The sequence below is a fragment of the Anser anser genome, assembly GCF_964211835.1.
Source record: "Anser anser genome assembly, chromosome: 9".
Classification (NCBI taxonomy): Eukaryota; Metazoa; Chordata; class Aves; order Anseriformes; family Anatidae; genus Anser; species Anser anser.
The window spans coordinates 26700195-26724269 of NC_139729.1; the positions used below are offsets into that span (position 1 = coordinate 26700195).

Below are 24075 nucleotides of genomic sequence, written 5' to 3' on the forward strand. Positions count from 1 at the left end.
AGACATTTTACTCCTGTTTTCAAGTAAGGAATGACCTAATGTTTCTCCAAACCACTATTTTTATTTTTTTTAAGGAAGGCTTTGTTTTACAGCATCTTAAGTCCCTCTCATGGCAAAGCAAGAATTTTACTGAAAAATTCTGACGCATAAGGTTTGGATAAATATTTTACTGGGTAGTGTCTGGATAGTTGAGTGGGCAGGTCTCAGAGGGCAATGTAGTCAGTACCTCCATGAAGAGAGGAGCTCTTGCCTGCGTCATTTAGCCTTTTCCTCTATTAAATGGAAATTTCTTTCTCCCATGTTGTCTTTGCTGTTTGGGGGGAATAACCGTCTTCTATTCTGGAGTCAGTTTTCTTTTGTAGGATGGGGATCCTCGGTGACATCTGGGCATGTATTTTCTTGTTTGGGAGTCAAACCTTCCTCTAGCTGGAGGCTGGTTTCCTCGTGGGTGAGGTGGGCACCTTCCTCTGCTGGGGGTTCAGCTCCTCCTTGCTTGGAGGGCAGACCTGGTTCTGCTTGGGACTCCGTTTCCCTCTGGAGGAAGGCAACGCATGCGGCCAGGGGTAGGCCAGTCTCAAAGCAGTGTATGTTGTTAGCGCTGCCGTGCTCATCCACAGGGACCGGGTGCGACTGCTGCCGACTGGTGCTGGCGAGGCAGAGGATCACGGAAAGATCAACGTGTGCCCAGGCGGCGTAGCTCCAGCCAGTTGCAACGACTGCTAGGGCACAAGCAAGGATACAGAAGTAGAAGCTTGAGCCAAAGACCGAGGAGTGGCCTAAGAGCTGTGGGCGCTCTGCGGTGCGGAGGCCGTGCCTCGTCAATGCCCAGAGACCGCAGGACGAGAGCACTGCCATGGCAGTGAACAGGACAACGAGGCCGTGCAGGAAAGGGGCGGTCACCCTGCCCACCTTCAGCCCCAGGATGTCGAGCAGCATGGCCCCGCAGCTGCTGAGGAGGGCCAGCAGGCAGCAGAGAGCTGTCAAGCTCATAAAGGCGAGTCCTGCACGGCCCACGAAGTGGCAGTTGGAAGAGGGCTCTACGTGATTAAGGACACAGATAATGCCCAGCACGAAATGGAGCGAGTCGACTCTGACCACAACCCAGCTGGGGTAGGCTGCAGTCGTGCACGTCACCCCCAGGGCTAAGCTCTGGACTACAGCTGCCTCCAAGCTGCCCCTTCGCCTTTTGCCTTTCTTGGTGTGCAGATACACGGGACGCATCGCCGCTTCTGTGGAGCAGGACGGCGGCTCGGAAGCGGGGAGCATGGCCACACGTCCTGGCCCTCAGCACTGGGCCCGTCTGGGTGGTGGAGCAGGCAGGCCTTGCTGGGTCAACAACTCCAGGAAAAGCACGGTGCTGAAAAACGGAGAAAAGCAGTTAGTCCTGCTGAGAGCAAGTGCTGTGCCTTGAGAGAAAACCCTCGTGATATATGGCCAGTGGTGCTCTAAGCCCAGGCCCTGTATCAGGCGTACTCAGAAGCAACTGGAGCTGCCAGGTAACACGTCAAATCGCACATGATATTCGTATTAGGTCGTCCAAATTAGCTGAGTGTCACTAAAATATTTGTGTATTTCTTCCCCTCTGTCACCGAGAGGGGAATAAAAGGCGTATATTTTTAATCCTTCCACATTTGCTGTTGGAATGCAAAAATAAGAGCAACCTACCTTCTGTGGGGACTGTGTGGAAAGCCAGAGTAGGCAAAGGCATGACCACAAGGAACACGTATTAGAAACCAATTAGATTCAGGTAGCAGAAATAATCACCAGCCAAGAGTTTTTGTAACAAACACCATGAAACAATATAAGAACTTGGAAATGTATACTTCCTTAGAGCCTTTTTCCTTTTGAGCTTGTTGCACGTGGATGACAGCCTTTATACTGCCACAAGTAGTGATAGAAAGTGCTACAGTGACAGAAAGCACTACTCAAGGTGAAAATAGTGAATAATTCCTACATGATAGGATACAAAGAAGTTAAAAGTGTTGGATATTCGATACTGAAGTGGTGTAACTAGCATAAAAATGAATTTAAGACTTGTATTGTCATAATGCATTTCCCTCCACAAAGACCAATTACAGTATAAATTATAAACTGCATGCCTATCTGCTAAAGTGTGATGGTTAATTCATTATAGTATGATATTTCTATTATTCCAAACACAATTCCAGATGTTTCCCAGATATTTATGTAAGGTCCTCTAAATGCCAGTTTTAAGACAGATGTTTAGGTAACTTTTGAATAATGACGTATTATGATTTACGTTACAACATTAAAGGAATTCCTTTTTCAGATGCACTGTAAAAGTAACACCTGAGAACAACTGTACAGTTTTGGTTTAGCGTAGTTCAATGGATTGTAAATAAGCATGGAATATTCTGGAGTATGAGAGAAGTCTACACATTGGGTACTTTAATTGATTTACCAGTGTAACAGATGGCAGTAAAACACTGTCAGTAACAGTGATCCTAATCCTTTCACTTTCTACTGCAATCTCTGGTTTTGCTCAGCAAGGAGAAGACAAACTCTACAGTCTTCATTATGGCTGCCCATTTTTAAAGTATGGCAGTGGCAGTTTTGCTTCACTTAAAGTACCTTCACTGCCTTTAGGAGCCAAGGTAGGTAAACAAGCCTAACATTAAACTGAACCTTAATACTTACCGCCTTTTTATTATTATTATTTATTTGTTTATTTTGTATTTCTCTGATTAGTACTTGCCGAAGGTCTGTTCCTGGTCTCCCTGAAGCAGATGTCAGAAGACTTCTCTCTCTTAGTTTCCAGCTTCAGGGTGAATTTATCCCATACTGCGAAGACAAAGGGCTTTGGTAAAGCACCGGTTGCAACACTGACGCAAAGGTGTGGACAAGGAAAACACGGCTGTATGCCGAGGTGTTTCCCTTTTCGTGAACGCCTCATGTTTCATTACTGATGATGATGACCTCAGGTGTGTTGTTCCTGATTAGCCCTTCTCCTGTGTCTTGCCATACACGTGTTTCTTTCCCTCAACCTTGAAAATTCAGTCAAGTATATACTATATATACACTTATATATGTACATTTTAACTCCAAATGACTTCTTAATCACAAATTACCTCCTGGCCCCACCCCAACGGTTTGCAACGTTGCGTCCAGCCCCAAAGCCTCGGTGGAGCCGTCCCAGCCCGCAGGGGAGCTGAGTCCCTGTCAGCCGCCCCGGGGCCCGCTCCCGCTCTGCCCAGAGCCCCCCACACGCGGCGGGGGGGCCGTCAGGGGCCGTTCCGGACCGTTACCGGCCGTCAGGGGCCGTTCCGGACCGTTACCGGCCGTTAGGGGCCGTTCCCGACCGTTACCGGCCGTTAGGGGCCGTTCCCGACCGTTACCATTCGAACGGCGCGGCCCGGGGCCGTTGGGCGCCGCCGCCCGGGCGCATGCGCGGCTCGGGGCGCTGAGGGGAGCGGCGGGGCCGGGCCGGCGGCGGTGAGCGGCGGGGCCCGGGGGGGGGCTCTGAGGGGACCGGGGGGGCTCCGAGGGGACCGGGGGGGCTCCGAGCGGTGCCCCCGGCGCTGGGGCGAGCGGTGGGCGAGGAGGGGTCGCCCGGCGGAGGAGCAGGGCAGGGGGCGTGGGGTGGGTGACGGGAACGCCGCTCGGCAGGGCCGGGAGGAAAGCCCCGAGCTGTGGCTGCTGGTGCCCGGCCCGTGGTCGGTCACCGGAGCCGGGAGCTGCACGGCGATGCCGTTCGTCCTGGCGGCTCAACAGGTACTGGAGCCGCAACCGGGCCTTTTATTTCCCGGAGAGTGAGTTCCGTCACCCTTTACTGCGATAACAGCCGGTAAGTGGGGAGACGCTGGCCGTGCGTCGCTTCGCTTCTTATTTGGGCTTCTGTTCTGGTGGTACAGGAGAACTTCACGGCCCCCTGCAGCTCGGGGGCTTCTGAGGCTGGCTTGGCTGAAGGGCAGCAGGGCGCGGCGAGGTCCCTTCGCGGTCCCTTCCCCTCCCTGTCCGAGCGCAGGGAGCCCGGCAGCACCCAGCTCTGCCTCACCTTCCACTGTGACGCTTCCCTTGCTTGGCTCGGCTGTAACCTGCTGCCAAACTCATCTTCTAAAACCCTCCGGAGCCAAATGGGGTCTGTCAGCTTGTTACAGCTGATTCTTATTGTAAAGTGGTTACTTACTTACCACCTAACCAGATAGAACTGTTTCTAAACAATGGCTTGCATAATTAACGAAACGAAGGGTGTCTGGCTCTCAAGGTCAGGAGTGCAGTGCTGTCAGTGAACACGCCCTGTTACTTTGACCTGCTTAAATGAAAGCTGTGCTGGGAAAAAAAAAATACCCGTGAAGTCTGTACAAAGAACGTCAGACTAGTCATTTTTGAAACGTAGCTGTAGCAGGCATGCTGCATTACATGCTTTCATCTCATCTGTTGTATCGCTCATTAGAAGAGGACAAAATGCCACGAAGTAGGCCTTCTGTTGTTAGGAGATTTCTGAAACCGGGTGTGTTACTGGCACAATTACTCTTTGAATTTTTGTAATATCTTCTGGGTTGTGATTTGCTTACACTGAATGACTCTCCTAGTATAAATACCTATGTACACGTGTGTATTTGCTACCAGAGTTGTTTGGAATATTTAAGGAAAATATCTGCTCGGTACAGGAAAGCATTTATGAGCTTCCTGCCTTTTCTTTCTTTCACTGGGAAACTTTTTTTCTTGTTCTTTGCTTAACTCTGGTGTTAGGTCATCTTTATCTTTTTTCCCTGGCATTCCCAGCAGCTCTGTATCTGGTAACCATCTACTAACTTATTTCCCCTGTTGTTCACGTGCAGGCTATTTTCTCCACCCTGCTGCTGGTGATTTAGGCGCTTCTACCTTCTGCTTCCCCAGCACAGCTGCTGAGTAATCATCTAGAACGAACGGAAACAATACAGGGCACCAACGGCGAGGATCACTGCTGGCAATCAGGGTAATGGTTTTAAACTTCTGAGTAACCGGGCAGGAGAAGCCCGGTCTCTGCCCGGCCAGAGGGGCTGCGGGCAGCAGTGCTGCAGAGCGTGGCAGCTCCCGCCCAGGCGGCCTGGAAGGGGAGGAAGAGGGGCGCGACAGGCAGCGGAGCCGCGCAGGCCTCGGGACTGGCCTGACTTGGACTCGCTCCTGCCTCAGCTCCAGCAGCCGTGCTGCAATGCGTGCCTCCGTTAGGGCTGCGCGCTGCCCCGCCAGCAGCTGCTTGCTTTTCAGAGCCTGGAGGTGGTTCGTGATAGTGCTAAGGAAAGCCTGAAATTGGCTCCTTCGTTTTTCTGGTAGCAGGCAGGTACTTTGCAATTAAAACCAGTTTTTGAAGATTAATTTTATCTTGCCTTTTACATAGATCAAATAACGTAGACACGCTTTGTAAAGAAAATTTCCCTCCTGGAACATTTTGTTTGAAGGGAACTTACAGCCCTACATTTAAGGGGGGGGCGGGAAGAAGTGGTGTTAGACATAGAGGGTTTTTTAAGTTGTATTATTTACACATCTATGGGAGAAAATAATGAATGAGGGTACTTGCTAAGGATTCGTGTTTTTTTTTCTAACCATGAGCAAAACCTAAAGAATTAGTTAAGTTGAAGTAACTTTCCTAAGATTCACTTTAATTTTATCAATATATACATTTAAATGTATTTCCTACAGTAATTAATAATTTAGAAAAAACAACACTTATGTAGCCAGTGTATTAGATTAGTTGCTTTTTCTGTCTTTTTAAGGCAGAAGTTGGAAATACGTGAGTAGACAGTGTTCATCTATGTGAAGATCATAGCTTAGCTCTTTAAACCATCGATCACTTGCATTTTTCATGTTTTTTCCCCTTGGCAATGAAAATGCCAGCGTAGGTTAGGCTACTGGTTATTAAATTTCACATTGAGGCCTTTAGGTTAATAAGACAACTTTAAATGATTGTAAGAAGAGTTCAAATGGTTTTCTCTTTTTCTTTTGTAGGACATGCATCACTTTGAGGAAGAGTTAACGTGTTCCATCTGCTACAGCCTGTTTACAGATCCCCGTGTTCTGCCTTGTTCCCATACGTTCTGTAGAAATTGTCTGGAAGGTGTTCTTGATCTGTCAGGCAACTTTTCCATTTGGAGACCCTTGAGAATTCTTCTGAAGTGTCCAAACTGTAGGACCGTCGTTGAGATTCCCGACTCTGGCACTGAATCGCTGCCTATCAACTTTGCACTGAAATCTATTATTGAGAAATACCGTCAGGAAGATCATTCTGATGTTGCGACTTGCAGTGAACATTATAGGCAACCGCTGAACGTTTACTGTCTTTTGGATAAAAAAATGGTGTGTGGTCATTGCCTTACAATAGGAAAACACAACGGGCATCCCATAGATGACCTCTACAGTGCCTACATAAAAGAGAAGCAGTCTTCTGGAAAAATTCTTGAGCAGCTGACTGATAAACACTGGGTGGATGTATATTTGCTTATTGAAAAGCTGAAAGAACAGAAATCCCAGTGTGAAAGCGTTGTTCAAGATGATAAAAAAGTAGTGGTTCTGTACTTTAAGAAACTGAGCGATACATTGGAGCATAAAAAACAAGCTCTGCTCTCCGCACTGGATGAAATCAACAGACAGATTTTGGAAGAATATGATCCTCTCATTGAGAATTTAAAAAAAATGAGGGAAGAACAGCTTGAATTAATGTCACTGAACACGTCTATTCAGAAAGAAGAGTCCCCGCTTGTTTTTCTTGAGAAGGTGGATGGTGTATATCAACGGATAAAGGCTTTGAAAGAGAAGCAGCTACCGGATGTTAAACCTGTTGAGATTTACCCCAGGGTTGGTCACCTGTTGAAGGATGTGTGGTCTAAAACCGAAATTGGTCAGATCAACAAGATCCTTACTCCAAAAATAAAACTGATTCCAAAAAGGAAATTACAGAGCAAAAGCAAGGAAAAAGAAAGAGGAAAATCTAAAGAACTCCTCCAGGCTGTAAATCCTCTAACAGTCATGCTTCTTTTTGTAATAGTAGCCATAGCTCTGTTTGCATTTCCCAAACTGGTATCGTCATTTGGAATTGAAACTGTTCCCACTTACATTTCAGAATTCTTGCTATCTATTTATCAAGGTTTTTGTGCTCATTTGCAGACTATAGCGGATGCGCTGTGCCGTAAATTTAATCTACTGGTGAGGTTTTTAGGGATGATTGTTCCTCTTTGGCTATTTCAATGATTAAATTAGAACTTACTGCAGGAATCCCCAAGATTTATTTTTAATTGAAGTTTCTACTTAATAGCTGGGTTGTTAAAACGATACGCTTTTTCTTTCTTTTCCATATTCTTCCTTTTTCTGTATAGGTTTCATCATTTAACTCTTAGTTAAATGAGAAGATTTATAACCAAAAAGACGTGTTCATCTGCTCGCACAGCAAGTAGGTAGGTGGTTGGTAAAACTGGAAGCTAGGCAGAAGCAATGTCTGTGAGGAAGCTGTAGGCAGCCTCCTGATTGTAAAAACTCCTCAACCCTCTACGGTTTTTTAATGGTAACATAATCTAATTATGTTTTTAATAAAAACACCACAACATTAAAAGTTTAAAAAAAGCATCTCAGGTGGCAAAGTGGCTGGTCCTAGACAAGTCAGTCGGTTACAAGCTCTGGTGTACGTGAAGCTTGCATTTAGTGTTTTATCGACCTCTTTCTAAAGGTAATTTAACTGACATACCTGATCTGTAGTCTTTAAATCATATATTAATGGACCTCGTTTTCATTTTGTATGTTTCTGGTTACTAGTGCCATGATTTCATCCTTTTTTATAATCTGTGTTTTTTAAATCTCTTTTAAATAGTTATCTCCAGTTTATAGAGCAGTATCTGCAGTACTTGTGGTAAAGTATTGCATGCAGGTTTTAGTGCCACCTACGCACAAATCAGGTATTTATTTAGGCTAACGGGGAATTTGCACCACTTCCTAAAATGAGCCTTGAATTTTTGCTGAAAGAATTAATATGTAGTGAAAATAGATACATATTGCAGTAAGTAGCAAAACTCCCTTTGAAATCGGTGGTGTAAGGATTTCAAATGTCAAGAGCCCTTAAATATCTTGAAAATGAGTAAATTTTCAGGCTTTCAGCACAAATAATGGAGGTCTTTACCTTGACCTAGGAGAAAAAATGACAGCATTTTGTTCTGCAATCAAATAATCAGTACCATGCTTTACTTCTTTTGAAGAGGTACTAAGCTGTGCTCTGAGAAATTCACAATGGCAGCAGCCCTTGACCTTCAGTTGTTACTGAGTCAGCTGTAATCAAACAGCCTTTAAGCGCTGCCGTCAGAACAGCAGAACACAGAGGAGTTTACAATGAACTAATGATTTATAAAAACCAAAAATGCACTCTTTATACGTCTAATTATGACTTCATAAACATAATAGTATATTTTAGGATAGCAGCATTCCTTGGGTGCTTGATTTATTATTATTTAAAAATATACGAGGTGTTTAAATAGTGATTTAGTTCTGTGGGTAGCCTTTCGCTACGTGACACGTTAAAACCCGTGCGCAAACCCAAACTTGTGTGTTGCTACCAGCAGGCTCCGGTGGGGGCTCCTGCGAAATAGCAACCGCTGCCACTGACTGCAGCGAGAGGTGAGAGCCGGCTCAGCCCCCCGCTGTGATGCTGGTGCGTTCCTTAAGCCTAAGTGAAGTCTGACGAATGTTGATGTCCTGCTGTTGCTGCATTGCTAAAATGTGAGGTGTAAGCGAAGGGCTGCTGTGCAGCACCCTTCTGCAGCTTGGGGGTTTCTGTTGTGTGGCTTTGACTGAAAGGTGTGAACCAGCAGTGCGCCAGAGGAATTTCGGTTTCTGTAATTTGGACGTGCCTTTTAGCGTTACAGAGTCAAATCCCAGTGATACCACCGGTCAGGGTTTGAAATAGTGTGTAGGTGTATCCGGGGACTGGCTAAAGCGGCACATTGATTTCCCAGTAACACTTTGGAATCGGGCTAGTTGTTCTTCTCTAAAACTCTGCTAGAAGGCTGGCATTTGGCGTGTAAGTCTCTGAAATCCTGGTGCTAACTGTATGCCTACTACCACGAGGCTTCTTTTTTGACTTACCTTCCTGTCCTTTATTTTCCTAACTTTTAAAAATCTTATGAAAATTTTATAATGAAATTTTATTTTTCCAGACAACACGAATTTGTAAGATGCCTTTATCACTGATTGAAACATTTAGTACTTGTACTTATGTACTATATATTTTAATAAATGCACATACAAATAAAATGTATTCTTACAGTAGGGATGGCTAACACCTTGATTTCTTTACTGTACAGAGTCTCCCTCTAATCCTAAACAGAGCCGGAGCATGGGGCTGAGCTGGAGCCACGCGACAGGAGCAGCAACTGTCGTTGGAGCAAGAACGTGGGTATCCGGCACTGCTGGGTCTGCTTCCTTTGCTTCCCCTTGCCCCATTTTTTGTAGTACAGACGTGGTGAAGGGTCTCTGACGCAGCAAGCCCTTTAGTCGCTTGATGCAGAGTTCGTGTTGTTTTGCGTTATCCAGCTTGGGCCCCTTTCACTTCTGCCTGATGGCGTGGTGGATTCACTTCAGCTGGGTGCCAGCTGCCCACCCCTCCTCTGAAGGACGGGGCCAAAATTCGGCAGAGGAGCTGGAGGGCTGAGGTAAGGGCAGGGGCGTCACGCAGCAATTACTGCTGCGGCCAAAACCAATTCACCCTGGGGAAGACTAAGTGCCTGCTACTTGGTATGGGAGTAGATAGTGAGAACTAAAAACAAACTGAAACCATAAATTGAGCCTCGAGCTGTACTTCAAGGTGGTCTAGAGTCAGCTTGAGATGGGGAGAAAACGCATGGCTGGCGTTAGGATGGGTAGGAAATGCCTTGTATTTTTGTCTTCTGCTGTTGTGCACCTCACTGTTGCTGCTCTGTGATTTCACGCAGTATTTCACTGGGTGCGCCACTCCCCTATTCAGGACGTGACAACAAAACCCAGGATAAACTAACTCAGGTTTGTTAACTGCGCTTAGTATGAAAACGGCAAAGAGCTGGAAATGTAAACAAGGACTAAGCACAGAAAAAACAAACTGCCGTTCTAGAACTATGCTTAGCAAGCTTTTCTACTAACAGCCATTTTATACGCACATCAGTGGTTAATTATTTTTTTAAGGCGATAATAAATATTTGGCTAAGCCCTGCTGACTAACAGGAGCGACTTTAAGTAGCACATAACGTACAATTATTTTCTGACCAAAGGAGATTCTGACATACAGCAGTGAAGCATCTCATCCCACCGTATGAGCCACGTCTAGTTCAGGGATCAGTTATTACTGAAAACGTGCCAGATACTGGCCTGACTTGTGGAGTAACACATACAGCTCCAGTACTTAAAGTACGAAAAAGCTCTGACTCAAAGCACACCACGTGAACTGAAGCGCTGATGCCGAGTATGGAAAACTTCCTGTAACAGCTGGGCGAGCGACAGGAGGAGGGTGAGGATTTGAACAACCATGCCTCCTCAGCGGGAATCGTTCAGCCCTTTGTGAAACGATGGTAAGAGCAACAGGTGAGTTACTGCGGGATTAATAAATAAGCGTGCTCTTTCTTTGATGGCATTTAAAGGCAATTTACTTACAGTAAAACCAAAAAAACAAAACCAGGCCTTTATAACTTCATGCAGAACCCAAGCATTGACATAAAGCTTGCCCATGGAATATTAGAATGCAGCTAGGTGGTGTGTAATTAGAGAAAGCTTTGTTTTTTCTAATCAATTCATATAATTAAGACCCCCATAGACTGTATAATGATGATAAAGGAATTTATTTAGAGACTAGTTTTATTAACAAGCTCAAATAGAAGCCTTAAAACTAAAGGAAAAAAAATCTCAATATACAAAGTTTTATTAGAAAAGACACAGTGAGCAGCAATGAGAATGTAAATAGACATTGAGAAGTATTTCATATTCTTGTTTTCATTCATGCTACTTTTATATTACGTACAACACTGCCAAGGTTCGGCCAGTCCTTTAGATGCAATGACTTTTGGGTTGGTTGCCACGCCTTTTGTGGTATTGTGAGTCTTGTATATTCCAATCAGTCTGTCTGCAATCTCAAACATGTTGTTTCGCAGGGAGATGATGATAAATTGTGCATTTTTTGTTTGTTCCTGAAAAATAAGTTATTTGCATTAGCTCACAGGATTTCAGACAGCTATGTTCTTGCATGGTGTCTGTATGCAGGTTTTAGGAGCTGTGGATGTTGGCGATAAATACGCCGATCAGTCACGGTATCGTTAACAGATCTACAGCTGATGACTGCTCAAAACCTCACAACACACTCGTAGCTTGCCTGGCTTTCAGCACAAAGCACTGCAGTTGACTTGAGCACGAGCTTCCCCTGTTTTCCTCTTTTACATGACCTGTTCGAGTGAGTTTGTTTAAATATAAACGTACCTAAAGCTTCGCAGACATGCAGTTCATCACAGTTTTAATGTGAACTCCACCAGGCTTACTGAAGGTGGGGGTTGCTAACTTACCTGAACAGCTCTAACAAGGGCTGTGTTAGGGACACAAAGCAAAACAAACCTATCTCCACACACCCTTTGATAAAGGGGACAAGCCTTGAAGGCTTGTAGTTCTGGGACACTAAGGCACAAACAGGTAAAATACCTAGAGTTGTTACCGCTTTAAAAATAAAACCACCAGTTTTCTTTAGGAACCCAGGAGTAACAGTGTAAATTCACAAGTGTGACAGTAATGCATTGCTGAAGCAAAGTTTAAAATAACAGTTGCAGATAGCTACTTAAAATCAGGAAAGCAATTCAAGGATACCTAAGTCATAATCTTTGGCACTTCTAGGCTGTTCCTAAAACCAGTGGTTATACTTTAGATAATTCTGAAAATTTTAAGTTTAAATCAGCAGTCAGGAATGCAGCCATGTAAATGTTTGCTCAGCTTAACTATGGCCATGACAGAACTTCTAAGGGCCTGAAACAAAAGGCACTAAGACACAGATCAACGCAGCCTCCTCACTGAAGCCTGAGGGAAACGGCTCGTGTTAAGGAAATGGAAGCATAAAACCAAGGAACCTCGGCCACACCTCAGAGTGAAGTCATGAGCTTGGGTACGTGAACACCTACACTAAGGGCATCTGCGCCGACTAGAGCTGATCAGCGAAAGTGTATTTTAAAGAGGAAGGAGTAACGCAAGGATAGGCTGGAATACAGCACCACCAGCAAGCTCCAGCACTCTTTAGACAGCTTCTGAAACTACAGTCAGAGGGAAGACAACCTGTATATCCTGTTAGTAGCCTCATTTCGAGACAGCAACAAACTTAGCAGCTTAGAAAAAAATATGCAGAGAGCTACATTCTAAGCACCTTTCTGGAAATCTGCTTAGTACGTAGTTTCTGCACAGTTATTTGCAAATAGCACACCGCTCATAATATTTAAGTCTGCTTTGTAACGGTGATACCACTTTGTCTTTATGAGCAGAGAAGAAAAAATCTTAGGAAAAAATAGACTGTAGTAGTTAAATACTTACATATATGTAAAATGCTACAATAGACACATTTTTGAAGTCAAGTGCTGCATCAATCTCATCCATAAAATAAAGCGGTGTTGGCTTGTAATGATGAAGCGCAAAAACTAGAGCCAGTGAACTTAGAGTCTTCTCTCCTCCTGATAAGTTAAAGATCTTCTTCCAACTTTTCTTTGGAGGCCGAACACTGAAACAAGTTAGAGTTTGTGCATTATTTCTGTTCACGATCAAAATAAACGTGCTGTGTGAAAAGCGAGTCAAGACAGGAGGGAGTTCTTGGAAGACACAGGCGTCTAAAGAAGCCAGACAAACCGTGGATGAGCTGCTTGATGCTCAGTCCTCCACAACCGGGAGGCACTGAGCTGTTCACCACGGGTAGCTCTGGGGGTGCTCACTCAGCTGTTCTCTGGGGGAGGCCTAACACTTAAGAATTGCTATTTAATTACCTTTCAAAAGTACTATTCTATTAAGTAATGAACGTACTCTTAGGACCATTTATGACAGAACAATCCCCACTTACCCATATGACTGACATGATTCCCTAGGCAGAGTTAAACGACTTGGGAATTAACAAATCTGGGAAATCACTTCAAAGTCAAAGCTTTCTAACTGCTGCTAGTTACTTATTTCTCCAAGCGAAACGAATCTCCTCATTCTTCAATGCTAAAAAGTTTTGGCTTCTGTCAGCATCTCCCAGTATTTGCTAAGAAGTAAGACCGCCTTGGTTTGCTGATGACCACAGAAAATTTACTTTAAAGAAAGTCAAAAAAGCAATAAAGCAAAAGAATTGCAGCAATATCAAGTATTTTGACAAACCTAAACATGATTCCCTCGGAGAACGGATCCAGACTGTCTACAAGTTCCAATTCAGCATCTCCTCCCAAAGTAAGCATCTGGTAGTTTTCCTTCAGTTTATTCGTTATTACGTTGAATCCTGCCATAAATTCATTTAGCCTTTGTTTCCTCAGATCTTCAAAAGCTTGCCTAAATTTGTCTCTCTCGTTGGTAATTTCATCCAATTCAGCCACACGTTTCAAGTATAACTCTTCCTGTAGAAAAAAAAGAAACACAAAACAAACAAAAGTGCAGTTAAAGAAACTGTCTCTATTTGAGATTTTAAGCTTTTTTTTCTTTTTTAATATTTGAAAACTCATTTTCCCCTGAACGACTAACAGCTTTGAAACAAAAAAATAGACAAGAACATACCCTCCCTTTTTTATTTGTTCACTTCTAAAACGGACTCCTACAGCCATTTAATTAACTTGAAGTCCTCATTAAACGAGTGTCTATTTTCGTAGCTCTGTGCTTCAGGTAACCTTATAGCTCACGAACTCTCTGCTCGTAAAAACTATGCGTAGCTGGTGTAGATCATCTCTCAAACATTCTGCAGGAATATTAAAATCCTTCTGGCTCCACTTTTAAAAATAACTTATTTTGTCTTTATATTTATTGCCAGCAATGATAAGGATCTTTATATTTTTGTGAGATGGCTTTAGAGAGCAGATAGAAAATCCTCATTTAAAAAAAATAATCTGTTGCACAGTCCAGCAGCTTGAAGTGAGTACATGAGGAGAAAAAGATCTTAGTACAGTGTGCATCTGTCCAGTCAAAACTAGTTGACTCTAAATAAACAAACTTTCACATAAGAAACTTGTCTTCACCTAGCATCTATGGCATCAAATATACAAGCAGTCTGTAAGCTCCTAGATGCAACCTTCACAAGTAGCTCAATATGAGCTAACAAATATTCTGCATGCTAGCAACAGCACGGCATGCAGAGGAGAAAAGGGAAAAAAAAAATCAAGTGTTCCATTTTAGTTTTCAGGCGCAACACAAGGGAAATGAAGAACAGGACCACATTTTCCTTGTATGCTTATAGGTATTTTCCCTTCTCACTTAGCTAAGGAGTGTATTTTTGCATGTAATTCAAGCGCAAGATCCATTTGAGCAGTCACCTGAAGAAAAATGCATGATTGGAAAGCTATCTCTGTACTTCACTAATTAATAATTATATTAATATCAAGATTTACGCACTGGAAAACATAAAGCCACGTACAGAGCCTTGCCCTAGCGGAGGGGTGTACCACGCTATTGCGCTGACAGGCAGTGGGGTATCAGAAAGGCAAATCCTACCACTACACGATGGTCATTCAGCTTACCTTCTTCCTGAATTCTGCAATAGCACTGAGGTTTGGTTTCATTTCATGACACTGCGCTTCCAGGAGAGCTATCTGATTGGTGATAATGTCTGGATCCTTGATAGCCTCAAGCTCTTCTTGACTGAGCACTGGAAGTTCTTCAGGTGGCTTATCTTCTATGACGTGCAGTGATAATTTTGATATCTAAAATTCAAAAAGTTACAAGAAAACTTTAAAGATCATATCAGTTATCACATGAACATGTTTCTATAACATTTTCTGTATTAGTATATAGTGAACCTTCCAAACATTCCAAGTTTCTTCACTTAATTCTCTTTAAAATGAAGATTTATTTTTAATTATCAGATTTAAATTTGGAGTAGGAAGGACACATAATACAATGACAATGTATCTTTATGATCTCCAAAATTCCAACTAACTGACCTGTTTTTCCTGAATGTGTCTCTCTGTGCACATGCCTGATCTTTGCTCTTTCCAGAAATCAGGAAAAACAAAACAAAGCCACCCCTATCATAGTCTCTTGTTGACTCTCTACACTCAACTAGCCTGTGGGCCAAAAAAGTCAGGATTCTGTGCAGAATTGCTTCCAGAAGAATGTAAAAGCCCTACCCCAAAGCTGATCAGAGATGTTTTTGATGAAATTAACACACCAAGAATCAGACAATGCTCAAAACTGGTTTGTTCTAAGAACTGAAACAGTCAAAACGGACATAATGGGCTTTGAGTGGCAAGCAACAAGGTCTGTAAAAAGGCGACCTCTGTGTTCACATTGAGTGCGGGCTGTCAGCAGTCCTGCTCCAACCCCAAATCCAAGAAGCTAGCTGTTGTAGCACCTCGAGTTCATAATTCCTTGTTCCTACTGGCTCTGAATTAACTTATGAGCTGGTTCAGGCAGTGAACTCTGACTAGCAGAGTTTCTCCCTGGCCCCACTGAATTCCTACTGGCCCACATATCTACAATGAGGGAGTGAATTTGCTGCACCAAATGGGCTGCAAGTTTCTGGTGAGATGTTTTCAAGGGAAAGGTCTTAGTGTGTTCTAAAGAGCATTTCAGTGGATACAGCACTGAATATGGTTATATATAACCTGCCTTTTAGTTATCAGCGTCACACTCCTCAATTTTCCCTCAATGCTCTTAATTAGTCTTAGATAGTGTTACATCAGTTACAGGTAGCCTACAATTCTTTCTTAAGTAAAAAAAAAGTCAGAAGCTGAACCATTTCATGCATATTATCTTTTTTAGAGTTGGCTTTTACAGCTCAAACACCAATAAATCATGAGCTAAATATCATTTTTTGCCTAAATTATCTGTTTTCTACTACACGGTAACATATTAGTCTTTTGGGATCTCATAGATCAAGTTCTATGAACTAAACAATTTCCTTACCTCTTTTTGCCAGTATTTAACCTTTGATTGGTGTGTAGAAATATGACCGTCAATTTGTTCGATTTTAAGTCTTACACTGAGAGCTTCCCTTTGAAGTGCATGTTCATCATCTTGAATAGCACTTATCTGCTGGAGTAAACTGCGATGCTCCTCCTGAACTGCTGGCAGTGCTTCCTACAGAAATGACAAAAGAAATGCATTAATCAGTTGCCTGTGAATCATTACCAGTTTCTCAGGTTTGTTTTCACTATATTATTCACAGAGCTTACTCTCCACAGTCTTAAGTATTGATGTAACCAAATACACTCTTGTAATTAGGTTGACCTGATCCCTGAATTCTGGAACACCACTTGTGAAAATATGCCACAGATTACGTTTTTAATCTAGATCTGGATTAAACAAATCCTTACCTGAAGATCAGACCATTTACTAGGACTGTTTTATTTTTTATTTATTTTTTATTTAAAGATCACATTTCATTAATGATTATTTTTCATTAACGATCAATTTTGTAAGAATGCACACAATATATTATTGGACAGAGAAAAGAACATTCTTTGCTGTTTAATTCTCATATGAATTTTTGGAGAATGAGTAGTAGAGTAACTTAGAAAAAAGGCATTTTAGAACAGTGTCATCAAGTCTGAAGTTCAAATTGCTTTTTAAATGAAGCTACCAGCTAATGCAACCAACCCATTTCCATATGGCTAGGCCTGCCTGGAATGTCTCAGGATGAAGTTTAACAGACATCAGCAATTAGGACACCTTTGGCACAACAAATACTATCTACAATTTATTTCAGAGTGCATTCTCTATGAAGAAATACACCAAATAAACATTATGCTTACTTCAGCTTGCCTGCGCTCATTCATAACCTCAGTGGCTTTGTCTTCTAGCACAGTCAACTCTTCTGTTAAGTCTTTAATTTCTTTCTCATTATCTCCAATTTCCTTCTCAGTGCGAAGAACAGCCTCTTCAGATTTTTTCAGGTTTCTGAATGGATACCAAAGTATTTGTATACTTTACACGAGTGCAAATACGACATAACGTAATCCAGAAACATGATCTTAGAAAGCTTGTTCGCTAGCTGCTGATAACCCAACACGTTATAAATAGTCTCAGTTTGAGGTGAGTCAGAGGTAAGTCAGTTTTGAGAAAGAGCTTATGACCTCCTTCCCTCAGTTTTCCTCTAGCCATAAAGAAGTGAGCACACATCTCCTCCGGCCTGACAGATCTCCCCCGTGAAGATGAAGATTTAACGGTAACCAGACGTGACTTGTGGCTATACAAAATTGCTAGGCTTTAAAATTGAACACATCGATGTCTACCATACCTTTGTGCGCTCTTGATTGCCACTTGGGCTTTAGTAATAGCTGAAGTATGTTCATCTATTTCTTTGTTGATCTTATCAAGTTTGTCTTGGTGTACTTTAAGTTTTTGATTATTGGTATCAATTATGAGCTTATGTAATCTTTTAACTTCGCTTTCCATTTTACCAGCTTTTTCAGCAACGCGCTCATAATCTGTCACAAACAAAATGGGGTTAATGTCATTATGCTGTCTCTAGGAGCACCAGGCTGTTGCAATACATCAAGATTCATGTGACAAAAAGCTCTGCTGTGTTAACATCTTGAGAAATGTACGTATTTCTTTGTACTGCAAAAAATGTGTTTTTTTTAATGTGGCAACAAAAAACACTACCCACATCCTTCTGACAACTGTTACACCACCAAAGCATTTTTGGTGTAAAGCATCACTATAATGTTTATATACTACTTAAATACATGTATAATACAGAAGCAGCAACATGTTCCAAGCTCATTCTTTGCATTCCTTTAATTGGAAAATGCTCAAAGGGGTAAAATTATAAGAACTAGTCACTACTGTTCAGTAGCTGGTATGACCACTTAGTTAGATTCATGCCAAATAGTACGATAGCCTACTCCACCTTCAAGGTAGATTTGTTTCCTTGTTCAGCTTATACTTGCAACTCAACAAAACCATCCTGGTGATTTGAACAGCTTTCAAAAATCAAGATACCTGGCACCATGGTATTTTAAGGGGAAAACAAAATAAAAGTCTCACAGTAAGTTTGCTACAGATTTATAATTTCCTTTTGGGGACGGAAGAGGAAAAGCAGAGAGCCTTCAAAGGCAGAGTGCAGTCACCTCTCCAGAGGACTGCACAGGTTTGTGTCTCTCCATCATATGGCAGAAATATCTGAGAAGATATTTATAACCTCAAATTTTAGCGTGATTGAAAAAGTAAAGCATTCCTACACTCCTGACGTTTATCGTTGAAAAAGAACTGTGGGGAAGGGAATTGTGTTTTTATTGTGTTCATATTATTCCCCAAGTAAGAAATACAACCAAGCAGTCAAGGTTTACTTTCCTAAGCTACTAATTTCTTCAGGGGAATTATTATTGAAGTTTTGAAAGCAAATTCAGTTTCACAAAAACCCTGGGGTACAGCATACCTTCAACAAAATGCACAGTATTTATTTCATAGAATCACATAATAGTCCCATTAGAGCATGGCAAACGGCTTTACTTGACTTTAATGTCATTACTATCCACATTAACAATTCTTACTCCTAGCGAAACTAAAAGAATCTCTGCATTCCTACATGTAATAAAGCCAATTAAAAAAAATCTAATCAAATAATCGAAACATACTAAAATTTATGTTTACTTCAGCTTGACCGAAACACAAACAATTGCAAGAAAAAGGTTTGGAAATGAGAATTTCTAGAAGAAGTGCTTTCCAACCTCACCCCCAGCCCTTAGAAGAGGTTCCAAACCAAGATGCTGTACAGCACCAATAATCTGGAAGAACAAAGCCGTAGCATTTGCTCCTTTATTAGTAACTGATCATAACTCCATTTTTTATTTATAATCCCTTTTTCCACAACAAGTACCTTTTTTGTAACCATCAATGATTTTTTCCAGTTCCTTCTGTTTGTTTTTGTCCGGAGCAGTAGCAATTACGTTTGCTTCAAGTTCCTTAACTTGGCCTTTTAGAAGAACCTCTTGTTCAGAATAATTCTACAGAAAACACAGCTGTGTTAGAACTCCATGCATTAAAAAAGATCTTTGACACTGACAAGGCCTGTATTAACTTGAGGCTGAGAAACTGGTCTCCCGCACATGCATGGAGAAGCCAGATAGTGCCTCAATAAGAAGCTTGTTCACCTGGATACTTGCTGTATACTTTTCTAAAGTATTTCTCATTTCCCGAACATTGTGGCGTAGTTTTGGTACGTCTTCTTCGAGTTGCAATTTCTCTTCTTCACACTGTTCTGCTCTTTTGGAATCCTTCTGCAGTTGAGATTCCATTCTACTGATCTACACAAAAATGAGATGTGATCACTTGCCTCGTGTCACCACCACAAAACACAGCATGTTCTCATTCGTGTGCTAGACAGTCTATGATTTCTTAAAGCATGAGATGAAAGTGAAGTAAAAACTTGAGAATTTGCTGTAGCTGGACAGAACACGGAGGCCGACTGCTGAGAAGATCAGTGAGAAGTGAAATAAAGAGGAGCAAGCATAAGGAAAAAGAAGCTGTAGGATCCCTGTCAAAATAGCTTGTAATAGAAAATTGCTTCACGGAAGTAAAAAGAGATTAAGCTTGGAAAGCTTAAGTCAGTAATGAAGGCAGAATCCAAAAAAGATACAAGCAGAAGCTAGATGCAATTTCTATTGTTCTTTAGTTGGTAAGATTTGGTGCTCGTTGGATGTTGTGGTAAGCTGGTTTTAGGAAGACAGGCTTCTGCATGTAGTCACTGACTAGGAGACCAAGTCTCGAAATTCACCTTCAAGAGTAGGAGGAGTAGTGGTTCATTTCAGATCTCAGCCCATTTCCTTTTTCTACATATAAAGAACTGCCTGATAGGCACAGACACGGATATACTTCAGCAAACTGCTGTTTCTGTGTCCTCAGAGGTAAGCAGATATTCAACCTTTGTTCAGAATAAATTTGGAAGGCAAGCTGTATTTTGATTTTTTCAAAAATATCCTTGTCATAAAAAAATTGAAGAAGAATTCTGCCACTTCCTGAGAAATCTTATAATGTTACAAAGCAATGGACCAAATCTGTCTTTTGTGCTGCTGAGCTCTGCACTGCAACTGTTCCTTATGGTCTGTCTCTTCCACACTCTCACACTTACCTTCAATTAATTTCCAAGCTATTAAAAGGCTGCACGATGCGACTAAAAATTAAGAAGGCATACAATGGTAGGAGTGTGAACAAGTGTGGGTAAGTGTGCATCAGCTTTATAAATCACTATGAGTGTGTCTTGCATCTTGTTAACTACTCACACAGATTTAAAAGGACATAGGGCATATGTGTATGAACTGCCAAAACATAAGGAACTTTGAAGAAATTCCACTTTTAATTAAGATTATGCACTAACCTCTTCTTCTGAAACATCAATTACAACCGAGGAGCCCATTCTGCCCTTTATTACTTTATTTCCACCACCAGTCATTGTTCCTAAAGTAAAAAAGAGGAAAAGAAGTTAGCGTACTAATTTTGCATAGATATCACCTATGAAGCGCTGAATATCTAAGTGTAAGTTTGCACTTAAATACCTGATTGCTCGATGACTTCCCCTTTCAACGTTACAACCCTCCACCTTTTATCTTTTTGGAAGGCTATTCTGGAAGCGTCTTCCAAGGTATTAACTACCAGGGTATCACGTAACGCAAAGTAAAAAGCCACACGAAAGGTCTTGTCTTCTATTTTCACCATATCAAACAACCGAGGAGCATTTTCAGGGGTTGGGATTTTTTTAAGATGTTTTTCCCATACAGCCATCTACATCAAAAAAGTAAACAAACAAGTGAGAGGATAAATTACGAAGTCATTTCATTATTGTGAGGTACGTTAAGGATTTAAAGCAAATGTAATCATTCTCTAGTTAAGTGTAACAATACTTCTCAGAATGGTAATTAACTGGAAAGCTTCCTTCCTTAGGGATCTCTACTTACTTGCAGCATAATTAAAAACTCACTGATAATTCATTTGTCCCTTTGCTTGCCAAACTTGTTGCTTAAGTTTCATAGTTTACAGTTACTATATTACTAGGATTATTAAATTTGCTAATTTAAGAAAAAATGAATATAAAAATTACATATATATATACAAAATACATAAATAAAAAGAATAGACTAAATGACACACCAAATATTTGTTGTACACATGCAGGTATCCAAAAAGCTTTGTAATTCTCTGTAATTAAACTTTATTTTTTGCTAGTAGAATATTCTAAGGTACCAACATCCTATTGAAATGTTTTATATTCTACCTTTACATGTATTAATATATATGCAGTGTAATATATCAATATAAGTCATATTTATACATATAGATATTAATACATAATATATCTGCAATATACAGTATTAACTCTGTGCACCTTGGGGTAAATCAGCAACATAATTTGTTTTGCCAGAGTGCCAATACTTACTTTGTCCAAGGCTATAAACGTGGCAACTCCAATTCCTGTTTTCTTTAAGAATTCCACACATTCCTGTGCAATATCGATTGTATCGACAACGATGTAATCTAAGGCACTACAAGATGACGAAATAGCAACATCATACTTTTCATCGATAGCTCCCAAGTCTCCCTAATAATTGAGAGGTGGTAGGGGAGAAGCAGAAGTACTCTGATTAGCTTGGCATCAAAGTTTTGTCTTGGTATTGAGAGATAAGACCAAAACTTTACATAAAACGAAATGAGATGAAAACAAATTATAAAATTTTTATTTTATTTTTTTTGTCAAAAAACTTAAACCTTAGTTAAAATTTGCAAATTAGTATCACGCCTGACCTCTCCTGCACACTGCTACTTTTATATTTCTCACGTACTTGTTTCCATGATAGAAGATAAATTCATATATTTAGAGCTTCAAAAGTGGTAAGCCTGGCAAAACAATGTGGTAGCACGTATTTACTGTCTGTAGAAAAAGGTAAATTTTATATGCCAGTATTTTAGTGAGGCAGTCTGGCCTAACAAAATCATTTCATATATTGGTCAGCTAGGTCGGACATGACATTTACCAAATGGATGGTTACCAACTAATTCTACCTTCTGTGGTACCAGAAGATAAAAACACCACTCCACTTCTCTGGTATAGGTGATCCTAATTGTCAAAGGAATCGGATTCACCCCAGCTGTCAATCACAGCCCAAACTCAGAAGCACAGGCAGGACCAAAGCACGGGGAGGTTACATGACTTTGTTAGTATACTTGGCTTGAACATAAGCTTTCTCGTAGCCACTGCCTTTCCTTAGTCCCAAGGATAGTGAATTTCAGTAATCTTTTTTTTTTTTTTTTAAAATTTATACCAAGCCCAGAGGATTTGCAACTCTGTCCAAATTAATAAGAGAATTGAGAAATTCTACCTTTTACTTATATACACAAAAATACTCTGTCGGCATAAATTTTACGAATAAATCTATAATGGCCTTTTAAAAATTACCAGTCTTCCGTATATTCCACGAATATTTCCAGACTTCTTCTGCTGAAGCAGAGCCTCGAGCACTTTTCCTCGACTGCGATTTTGTGCTAAAGAACTTTTGGCTTCTTCTACTTTTTGACGCAGATTTCGAACAAGATCCTTCACTTCTGTTTCATCTGTTCCCAGCTTCTCAAGCCTATTCTCTTTCTAACAGTTAAAAGAAAGACGTTATCTTAGCATCAGAAAACCTCCTGTATTCAAGGACATTTAGATTCATGACTGTGTAAGCAATGAAAGTAGCTATTGACAAGGAGAGGTAGCAAAACCAGAAGAATGGCTCATGGCTGAGATTTAGTATATTTTGTTATGGTACAATAGCTTATGAATTGGGCTTAGAACAAGGTATCGGGATTTTTTTCTGTGGCGAATGAGAGTGGAGGAAGAAGTGAAATTCAAATGGCTCCGAAACATAGCCATTTATTTACCTCACCATGTCTAATTATTGTATTTAAACTGATTTCCTTGCTGAGATGCACAGAATTTAATTTCCCGTACTTAATGTTACCATTTTCTTAATGCAAAAAAACATTTGAAAGCAGAGACTTAACTTCAGTTGTTAAATGAGTATCCAAACGTATTTTTTAATGCTATTTGATTGGAGGAAGTTTTTAATTTATTTTCACCATGATAACTGCTAAAACAAACACTAGGACTTTGGTTTGTATATCACAACATTTAATTATAACTCAAAGAAATAATGTATGAGAAAGTTATGTCTCACCTCCTTTAATTCCTGTTCAGCTTTGGGTAATTTTGCAGATATGTCTTTGATAGCAGCTTTCCTTTCTTTGAGAGTTTCAGAAACAGACGTCAGAGTCTCCTTTGCCTTATTTAAGTGAGACACAGCAGTGTTGTGACGGCTGAGGTAGATATCAAGCTCTGACTGTGCTACGTCCATCTTTGAACGTGCTTCATTCACCGTTTTATTAAACTCCATAAGCTCCTTCTCTTTGGCCTGCAAAAACGAACGTTACAAGTCAAAACAGACAACTGTGGAATTTATTATTCCAATCATGCTATATGAAAAAAAAAGAAAATAGGCACGTTCTTTTTAGTAGCAGAAAATAGATATGAAAACTGTTAGTTAAATAGATCAAGTCTATCTGAATTTATTAACAAACTTGGGTAATACAGTGAGTGTACGAAATCAAAACAGTTCAAACCTCTTTTTCTTGCTGAATTCCTTTTGTTTCTTTCTGAAGGCTATTCATAACCTTCTTGAGTTTTTCTTCTTCTTCATCTTTTGCCTTTTCAAGAAGCTCTTTCTTAGATGTTGCATCGCTGATACTTTTTTCACTATTAGAAGATGCATTTTTCAGTTCTTCTACCTACAAAAGGAAAAGATTTTTAACTTTCACTCCCACTGAAACAAAACACTTTCGCCTTATCTTTAAACCTTCGCCTTTCAATTTCTATGTGGAAGCCAAAGTGTGAGGCCCAATAGGCTGACTCTGCCTGGTATTTCTATCTACTGAATGAAAAGGGAAAATGGCATCAGG

The 24075-nt window shown here is 41.0% G+C and overlaps 2 protein-coding genes and 1 long non-coding RNA gene across 11 annotated transcripts in view; 1 reads left to right on the forward strand and 2 right to left on the reverse strand.

Moving 5' to 3' along the window:
- Positions 1 to 614: 614 nt before the first annotated feature.
- Positions 615 to 3297, reverse strand: LOC310903905. 2 transcript variants are annotated; one of them, XR_014587915.1, is made up of 3 exons: positions 3090 to 3297; positions 2717 to 2802; positions 615 to 1357 (listed from the first exon to the last, which is right to left on the reverse strand). It is a non-coding gene; the product is annotated as an uncharacterized lncRNA (long non-coding RNA). The 2 variants fall into 2 exon arrangements; XR_014587916.1 differs by lacking the exon at positions 3090 to 3297 and having other exon boundaries at positions 2717 to 3083.
- Positions 3298 to 3312: 15 nt separating this feature from the next.
- On the forward strand, positions 3313 to 9249 carry TRIM59 (tripartite motif containing 59). Of its 3 annotated transcripts, none has more exons than XM_083847960.1 (3): positions 3313 to 3453; positions 4803 to 4939; positions 5950 to 9249. In XM_083847960.1, exon 3 carries the CDS (start codon positions 5953 to 5955, stop codon positions 7186 to 7188), a length of 1236 nt encoding a protein of 411 aa, XP_083704086.1. In that variant the 5' UTR covers positions 3313 to 3453; positions 4803 to 4939; positions 5950 to 5952; the 3' UTR covers positions 7189 to 9249. The 3 variants fall into 3 exon arrangements, with proteins under 3 accessions (XP_083704086.1, XP_083704087.1, XP_083704085.1); XM_083847959.1 differs by lacking the exon at positions 3313 to 3453 and adding an exon at positions 3506 to 3805; XM_083847961.1 differs by lacking the exons at positions 3313 to 3453; positions 4803 to 4939 and adding an exon at positions 3505 to 3805.
- Positions 9250 to 10768: 1519 nt separating this feature from the next.
- The window catches only part of SMC4 (structural maintenance of chromosomes 4), a 36827-nt gene continuing 23520 nt past the window's right edge, over positions 10769 to 24075 (reverse strand). For all 6 annotated transcript variants that reach the window (XM_083847955.1, XM_083847954.1, XM_083847951.1 and 3 more), the window contains 15 exons: positions 23740 to 23904; positions 23298 to 23531; positions 22538 to 22723; positions 21521 to 21682; positions 20643 to 20868; positions 20465 to 20544; positions 19242 to 19394; positions 18968 to 19094; positions 17384 to 17573; positions 16899 to 17043; positions 16051 to 16224; positions 14664 to 14846; positions 13321 to 13553; positions 12508 to 12691; positions 10769 to 11132 (listed from right to left, as the gene is read on the reverse strand). In XM_083847955.1, the coding sequence (XP_083704081.1) occupies positions 10959 to 11132; positions 12508 to 12691; positions 13321 to 13553; positions 14664 to 14846; positions 16051 to 16224; positions 16899 to 17043; positions 17384 to 17573; positions 18968 to 19094; positions 19242 to 19394; positions 20465 to 20544; positions 20643 to 20868; positions 21521 to 21682; positions 22538 to 22723; positions 23298 to 23531; positions 23740 to 23904 (2616 nt within the window). In that variant the 3' untranslated portion in view covers positions 10769 to 10958. The remainder of the gene's footprint in view (positions 11133 to 12507; positions 12692 to 13320; positions 13554 to 14663; positions 14847 to 16050; positions 16225 to 16898; positions 17044 to 17383; positions 17574 to 18967; positions 19095 to 19241; positions 19395 to 20464; positions 20545 to 20642; positions 20869 to 21520; positions 21683 to 22537; positions 22724 to 23297; positions 23532 to 23739; positions 23905 to 24075) is intronic.